General features: G+C 36.2%; 1 protein-coding gene across 1 annotated transcript in view; it reads left to right on the forward strand.

The window, feature by feature from the left end:
* Positions 1–8,101, forward strand: part of LOC105038170 (ras-related protein RABB1c) — an 8,805-nt gene extending 704 nt beyond the window's left edge. The window contains exons 2-6 of the mRNA XM_010913881.4: positions 1–65; positions 6,149–6,231; positions 6,356–6,560; positions 6,654–6,722; positions 7,826–8,101. The exon at positions 1–65 is cut by the window's left edge and continues 75 nt beyond it. Of these exons, the coding sequence (XP_010912183.1) occupies positions 1–65; positions 6,149–6,231; positions 6,356–6,560; positions 6,654–6,722; positions 7,826–7,918 (515 nt within the window). The 3' untranslated portion in view covers positions 7,919–8,101. The remainder of the gene's footprint in view (positions 66–6,148; positions 6,232–6,355; positions 6,561–6,653; positions 6,723–7,825) is intronic.
* The last annotated feature ends 562 nt before the right edge of the window (positions 8,102–8,663 follow it).

Consider the following 8,663-nt stretch of genomic DNA (forward strand, 5'->3'; position numbering starts at 1 on the left):
TTGAATTCGGGGCTAGGATGATTACAATAGATAACAAGCCAATAAAGTTGCAGATATGGGATACGGTTGGTTGCCATGTTCCTGATTCTGCTTCCTTGTTTTTAGTTCTTTGTAGAGTGAAACTGTATTTTCTGGTACTTAAATTTTCTTTTATATATGCAATAATGACTTTACTGAATGCAAACTCAACAACGTCAAATCTCGTGGCCTAGTTTATAATGCACTGTTTTCACTTAGACTTGTGATTTATTCCTTTTTTGCTTGAGCATTCTGAAATTGCTGTAGTTTCTTTCTGCTGAGTTGATGACACAAGTTAGTGGCTTTTTCCTTGGAGAAGAAAGTAGCAAAATTAGTATGATAACAGCCAAGGTCAATAATGCATATTGGTGTTCGCAAGAATGAATTCTTGAACATTGAAAGGTTAATAAGAGATTTTGGGTGCTGGAAAGAAATCTGCACAGTGGAAATAGTACAAGGCAATAGGTATGCTTGGGTCACCTTTATGTATTTTGTAGGTTTGTAATTGTAAGTGAGCATGAAAAATGGCTTTGTAAACTGTCTTGTGAGGGCCAAGACGCTGGAATTTTCCACTTTTAGCTGAAACTGTTCAAAATTGGGCAGTTTCAAATGTCAACTAAAACTACTCCTGTGGCCATATTCCTTGTATGCATAAGCTGATTATGCTGATTTCCCCTTTTTCCAATTTTTGAATATGAGCTAACATTTTCTAGTTTAAACTTGGTAGAAGCATTGTAATACTACATTTTAAAGAGATTCAGAAGAAAGTAAACTGATATAGGTTCTGCTACTGGACCTATACTTGCCAAAAAAAAAAAAAAAATAGATTTGATTGTTGGAGAGCAAAGCCACCAAAGCATTGCATCCAGAGGACCCAAAATAGTATTAATGAACTTGAAAAATGATGCATATCTTTTAATTTATATTCTGGTAATTTCTTGGATGCCTTAGATTTATATTATTTTCAACTGAAACTACCTAATTGGAGATAAAACAACCAAATGATCACCCAATTTAAAACTCGTATTATCAATTTGAAATTAAAAGCAAAACCAAGTTTTAAAACCTTATGGTCAAGCAACCACTTATCTGCAAAGGGATTAATGTATTTATTAGGTTAATTGGCAGGCTTCTACTATTTAGCTTACCTTAGCAGCCAAATGGCTAGAATCAATGTCATTGGAGTCAAGAATGGTGAGTGTTTTCATGGAACATAAATTAATGCACGTATGAATTAATGTAACAGGATTGTAATTAGCATGCTCTCCTTTTGAGTTCAGGAGTGGCGTGTAAAAATTGAATGAGCTTTATGAGAATGTACTTGTAGAAAAAAATTAGGGAATAAACAAGTAGAAATAGATATTATCAGATCTCTGTCATTGGATTCTGTATGATCTGGATGGCAATTAATATGTAGAAGTTATGCAACTTAAGTCTTTGGTGAAAGCTTTTGGTACCTGTAAGTTGGAAGAAAATAGATTGACCATAGGGGCTGTGATGTGGATGTGATATTAAAGAAGCAATACATCTGGTATCTGGTTCATTGTGTTGATAGCTTTTCACATATATATTTGAGCTTCTAGGGATCAGTCAGTTGAATGCTAACCATATAGGACAAAGAAACCAAATCAGTGCAGCCAAATGCAATAAAGCTGTTAATGTTTAGTGTAGCGTAGTTTGAAATTTATTGTCATTTGGGCCGGGTTCTTTTATCAAGAAATAAAGGTGTGTTGTCAATTTCATTCTCTCTCTTTCCTCTTCATAAAACCCCCTTCTAGGGTTTTTCTTTGGGGCAAGGGGGAGGCGATAGCAAGCTCTAACAGGGTTGAGGTTGCAATAAATGCACTCATGCCCTGTTCTCCATCTCCCTCTCCCTCAATCGTCGGCATAAAAATGATTTGCCAAGTGACATATACAATAAACTAAACAGATGTTAGCTGATAATGACCCAAAGGTGCTCAGCATGCGGCCTTTCCTCCTCTCTTTTACATGTTACTTCCCTGCTTTGTCTCTTTTAACAACTCATTAGGAAACGAACCAAATTTGTTTCCCAAACATGTTTCTTATGAAAGCTAAGTTTGATTGGAATGTGTTTCCTGGGAACTATGTTTTTTAAGCGGTTTTAGAATGGTAAAGTGTAGCAACATTTTGGCAGAAGATTATCCAATGAAGATTTTTACTATTTTGTGGACGGCGGAGTTTCTAAGTCTTCCAGTGTACAAGCTCTTTTTCAGCCTAAATTTTATTTATCATTTAAAGGGGAAAGGAAATGAAGTTGGATTTTGGTCTCTTGCTTTGTGGAACTTCTTTGAACTTGCTTACCTTGAATTCTGAGAAATCTCTACCAATTTGAACACCATATATGAGGGATTCTTCGAGTTGAAATTAGTTGGTTGTTGTTTTGGAATATATAATGGATGAGAGATCTGATAAGCTCGAATTATTTTTTAAGCATAACCTAATTGGGAGGATAAGAGAGTTTAGAGATGAAGTGATTAAAATATATCAGTCAATCTCTACCACTCAATGTATGAGAGTAGTAATGGAAAATTAGCGTCCTAAGAACTTTACATCCTAGGTATTTTGTTCCTGACAACGTAAATGATGTTTGCTAACATATTTTGAAAGATGGGAAGGTTTCTTACTTGTAAATGTGAACCTTGCAAAATAGAAACAGAATTTGGTGCACATCCTTGCACATGTTATTAGTTTACTTCAGAAATGTGCTCTGAACTTTTGAAATTAACTCCATGGAGTCCCATGCATTGTATATTCAATCACAGCTGATAGAGAATGGCAAAAGGGATCTTGGTCTCATGTTATATTTTGGAACAATTAAAAGAGATAATAATAATACCTCAATGAGTGCAAAAGATGAGTGGAATGGTGATCATTGTGCATGATCCTGAGAAATATTTAAGATATTGGTTGCTGACTTTGCATCAAAAGGAGTGGTCAAGTTGTTGACCTGCTCTTATTTACCCCTCTTTTAAAGGAGCTTTTGGTATCACTGATGAAATTTTAGATATCGAAGGAAGAAATAGGATGTGATAGGTTATGGATTTGACACCTAGGACATTAAACAAGTAGGGTTTGAATTTGTTGTATGATTTGTTATACAAAAACATGTCGCATTTGCATGTGATATTGCTGTTCTTATTAAATGGAAGACGGCTAAAGTCCAAGTGGATAGTAAAAGGAATAAGGATCATGCAGCAAACTCGAATCATGATCTAATCTTGTGCATGGATTTTGAAAGGAGGAGATAATAGAAGGAACAGGTTGTAATTTGAATTTGCATTTGACAATCTCCCACTTGCTTGTTTGATTAAGGTCGAGTCATGAAGTCATTCAGTCTCTTTTAAGTGGGTAGTTTAGGTGGAGATGAATGTTCAATTAATAAGATGTTTATCAGCCTAGTACAATGAATAAGGCACATAAATTGGTTTGGGGGTGCTAACATTGATCTATGGTGGTACGGGATCAAAGTTGCAAAGCCATATTAATGTTGCAGATTTTGATGGGGTTTAATTCATGGTAGCATGAAATGAACAAACATATTGGAACATGCACTCAGCTCACAACAAGGAACATTCAGAAAAAAAAATTTGTGAGTCTTGCATGCCTGTACTAGTTCTTCAGTCTGAGACTCTTTTAATACAAGATGTTATTTGCTTAAAAGGAAATTGTAAAGTGAATTATATGCCTTGTAATCTTGAATTAGTGATGACTAAAACATGATGAGGAACAAAGGGTTTCTTTAGATATAACGAAGAGTATTTATTTAAAACATAATCAGTTGGGATTGCTAGATTTCTTCTTGAACTGCCTTCTGCTCTTACTCCCTAACTCTGATCTCCTAAGCCACTTGCAAATTATATTTGACACGATTGGTTCCTTCATTAAGGCCAAAGCTGGCCCCGGTCCCATTAGTTATCCACTTGTTGATGCCACAACACTTTACTAGAGATTAAAGAGATATTATGGGCACTTGTAAATTGATAATATCAGCTAGCATGCTCTCCAGTGTTGCTGTTTTCTGAACTTCATGATGTAGCTAGCTTCCTTTGATTTCAGTGCATCTTTTCCCGGCAATTTATGATGCTTGGGACACCAGCCCTTCTAAAAAAATTTAAACTTTTTGGACCATTGGTTCATGTCTTCTGTTAGAAACAATGTTCCATGAATTATTGAAAGTCTCCAATTATTTATGAACATCTACATTTTTTAGTTGAACTTGAGATTCATGGTTGAGTAATTTAATTCTTAATGAATTGTTTTGTAGTAACTCATAACATTTGAGAATAAATTATGTATTTTTTGAAAGATAAGAGAGAACTATTGAATAGTCAATTATATTTGTTGTTCTTTTTTTCTTCCTCTATTTCTTGCTGCTGTTATCGTTCATTTGCTGTTTCTTTTCGTGTGAGAGTTCATGTACATATAATTATTTTAAATTTTGAGATCTTTGAACCCCCCACTTTCTGGACTTCTAACAAATTCTGTGATTCTTTTTTTTTTTTTTTTTTGGACCTCCTAAGTTTCCATTTTATCTAAACCTGCCAAATACCAAACCTGCAACCATGCATTGCGACTGTGCAGCCTTTTTCATCTTGCATTTACATCATAATTTAATGTTGAGTCTCTCTTTTTTTTTTTTTCTTTTTTCTTTTTACAGATTTGATCAAGTATGCCAAAAGTATATCTATAATATAACAAAGCCCTGCCTTTCTGGTTCTGGAGATTATTGGCCTGATAAAAATAAATTATATAGTTGAAAATTTCATCCTTCATGATAAGATGATATTTGTGAATGAGTGAGAAAATTCCTGAATGCCTAATCATTTTAGACAACATAACTTCTATCATTAACAGGATTTCTATTTTAATAAGATTTTCAACAAGAAGAATTGGTAGGTTGGGGTGCCAGTTTTTTTTTTTTTTGGGTTGAGTGCGGGGAGGGGGAGCAATAATCTATGACCTATATACCTTGCTTACCTTTAAAGGAACTTTGCTTCTCATATATATGCATTATATGTCCAGCTTGCCAGTTTGGAACACAAAGTTAACACTTTCACAGCCTAGCAATAGACTTCATTTGATAGTGATTGGAATTAGCATAATCCCAAGGTAGAAGATAAGTTATCATTTATTTATAATAAATCACTTTTCATTGTTTGCTGTTGTTAAGTATCAAGTTAAATGACTCTTGTAATTTCCTCCTATTGCTACCTCCTTCGCCTCCATTTTGGCCAAAGCCCGCAACTTTCCACCCAACGACCGCTACTTGGATTTCCTCTTAGTGCCTGTAACTGCTACAAAAGAAATCACTTTTGTAATTTCTGCAAATTATGAGTTTCTATCAATTTATGATCTGAATCATGAGTTTTGTAGCCATTGCTGGAACATTATTATTTTTAAAGGATATATGTGGTGTTAGGGATGGCAACGTGTCGGGTATGAGTTGGGTTGGCCCATATCCATATCCATCTCGTAAGTAAAAATTTCATACATATACCCACCTTGGGTCGGGTCAGGTAGAGATGCGGGTCGGGTTGGGCAGACAAAAGGGGTTGGTTGGGTCGAGTACATATAAATAATGTAAAATCATTATAATTTTGAAAGAGGGATATATATATTAAAGTTGTATCGGGTCAGGTTTGGGTCAGGGCATACCATTATCCATATCCGACTTAAACCCACTTCAGATATTTTTTCTAGAACCTATACCTACCCTGAATTCCGATCAGATCAGATAAAACCTGCTCCATTAGGGTCGGATCGGATCAGATACCTGACGGGGCCAGCTAAAATTGCCACCCCTATATGGTGTTAGTGATGTGCAACTTTATTGGTTAAGTTGTTTGTCATAATGGTGACATTATTGTCATATTTTTTCCCAACTTAATAAATTTGAGTTCAGTTTGATGCATGTTGTCATTTAGTTTGCTAGCTTATCAACAGAAGGTGTACGGGTAACAATTATTGTACTTTGTCTTACAAATAAGCTAATGCTATGTGGCTCAATCCTTTGCTTATTTAGTTGGTGTACTTTGGAGCTATGAAATAGGATGTTCCCCATCTACCACCACCATGTCCACCTGATCTGCAGTTTTTGTACACAATGTAGGCAGGCCAAGAATCTTTCAGATCGATAACAAGATCGTACTACAGAGGTGCTGCTGGTGCACTACTAGTTTATGACATCACCAGGTATATTATTATTAATAGAGATACCTTGGTGTGCAACTATGTGAAGCTGTATTTATTATTTTCTTGGAACTTGAGGTGTTACACAGGTGCTTATACTTTTTTTGTCCTTTGACATGAATATCAGGAGGGAAACATTTAACCATCTTGCAAGCTGGTTGGAAGATGCAAGGCAGCATGCAAATGCTAATATGACAATTATGCTGATTGGAAATAAATGTGATCTGGCTCACAGAAGAGCTGTCAGCACCGAGGAAGGTGAGCAGTTTGCTAAAGAGCATGGTTTGATCTTTATGGAGGCTTCTGCAAAAACTGCTCAGAACGTTGAAGAGGTGACCAAACCTTGCTGTTTTTATGCCCAATAAAAGTAGGTGAAAGTCTCTTCTTTTTCAAAACAGTTTTTCTAATTTTTACTGCTTTTCTAGGCATTCATCAGCACAGCGGCAACAATATACAAGAAAATTCAGGATGGGGTCTTTGATGTATCAAATGAGGTAAGTCTTTTAACAGTAAGTTTGGACCCTATAAGGTTCTTTTTTTTTTTTTGGGAGTGTGAGGGGGTGTTGTTGCTATATTTTGCAAGTCTTGTGCATCTGTGTTGGTTCTGCGACTGGTGCTTTTCCAGTTCTTCTCATCCTGGACAGTCAGTTTTATTGATCTTCTCCTCATCCTTCCTCATAGCATTCACGCTTCCTGATTTCCCTTGTATGAGATTGTTTGGCACAAATGCAGCATCCCCCATCCCCTGATGCATAGATTATTCAAATTACTGTCTTGAAAATGCGATGATGGTTCAAAAAAAAAAAAAAAAAGGACAATGCGATGATGCGTTCTTTTGATTATATAGAATGCTTTGAAATTTTGGCGCCTGTTGGGCATCATTATTGTTTTTGTGTTTTTTCCTCTACAAATAAGTGAAATACCGCATGGATATTGCCGTTGAAGGTAGCATTTGTAAAATCTCCTGCTATTCCATGCTTTTGATTTTGCTCTTTTTTAAAAAAAGCAATAATTTTTTGCTGTCAAAAACTTTAAAGGATTTACTAACAGTTTCGTAAGACAAAGTGGTTTTATTATGCATTTTGTTTGGTCTATTTCTTTTTTTTCTTGGGTTTATTAAAACAAAAACAAAAAATGAGAACAGCATTAAGCAGGCCTGTCAAATTTCTTGTAGTTTATTGGCAATAAAAAACACACAGTTGACCCTCATTTAGAAGCAGAACTCCCAGGCTTAGTTGAGTGGGAGCTATTGATTACAGTGATAAGAGGGGAAAGGTGAATCCACAAAGTGGATGCCACTTCCTTGCTGGGACCCTATAGGCTTGGCTAGGTTGGATTGTTTGATGACAGTAATATGATATTGGCAACTTTTACTCTTCTGAACTTTCTCCATCATCATCAGGATAATTAGATATAATATCATGCTATCACTATTTGTAATCCGGAGAATCATTAACTCTACCTTTGCTTCTGCTCATGGATAAAGTCATGCTGTGGCTCTTGGAATTTTATCTTCTCTTCCACGACTGATAATATTATTGTGTTGCTTCTGTCTTTTTTTTCTCCTACCATATAAGCTGTGTTGCAACTTTTGCAGTCTTATGGAATCAAAGTTGGGTATGGAGGAATCCCAGGTCCAGCAGGAGGAAGGGATGGCTCCTCTTCTCAAGCTGGTGGCTGTTGCAGTTGAGATCATGTTCGAGAATGTTAGTTCGACGACTCACGATATTCCTTATTTGTTATCTTTCTACATGAAACCAATAGTCCTGTTCTCATCAAAAGTTGTTTCTTCTACTTGTTTCTTCGAAGTTTGGATCCTAAATTTGTGAAAAGTGCAGTCTCTATGTTGGTAAATATTGTACAATCCTCTGTACATCTGATGCTGTCCCGTTTGTGTTCCAACCAGTTAATTGTATGTGCTTGGAAAGCAATTCATTGCGGATCTATGTGGAAACTTGAATTGATACCGATTGGTAAAAATTCTTTTCCGGAAATGACTTGAGATGTGGAGGTACCCACGTCAGAGTATTAGGATTGGGTGGGCCGCGTCGGCATTGGCAATTTCGCTTATATTCTAAGCCAAGGCCGTGGACTAGAATTTGTTACATATCTAATCGCGGTTGATTATGATTTTTATGGTGCTCAACTTTCTCTGGTGCAGGACTGGCCCGATGGATTTGATGTTTGAGGGAAATGTTTGACTTCCTCAGACGATCTGGACTCGAGGAGAATTTTTTTATGTTATCTTTGTTATTTGCTGTTTCCAATGTGAATAGCTATCTTATTTCTCTTGTGAGTGCCGGCATAGAGCGGCGAGTAGACTATCTACAAATCTGTCAATTTTGAGGACAGAATACTACAAATGACTGACTTGCCAGATGGTTCGTCACGATCACGCTGCTCTTACCGGCTTTCTCCATGCCTTGGGTGTTGAA

The sequence above is a fragment of the Elaeis guineensis genome, chromosome 1 (assembly GCF_000442705.2).
Source record: "Elaeis guineensis isolate ETL-2024a chromosome 1, EG11, whole genome shotgun sequence".
Lineage (NCBI taxonomy): Eukaryota > Viridiplantae > Streptophyta > Magnoliopsida > Arecales > Arecaceae > Elaeis > Elaeis guineensis.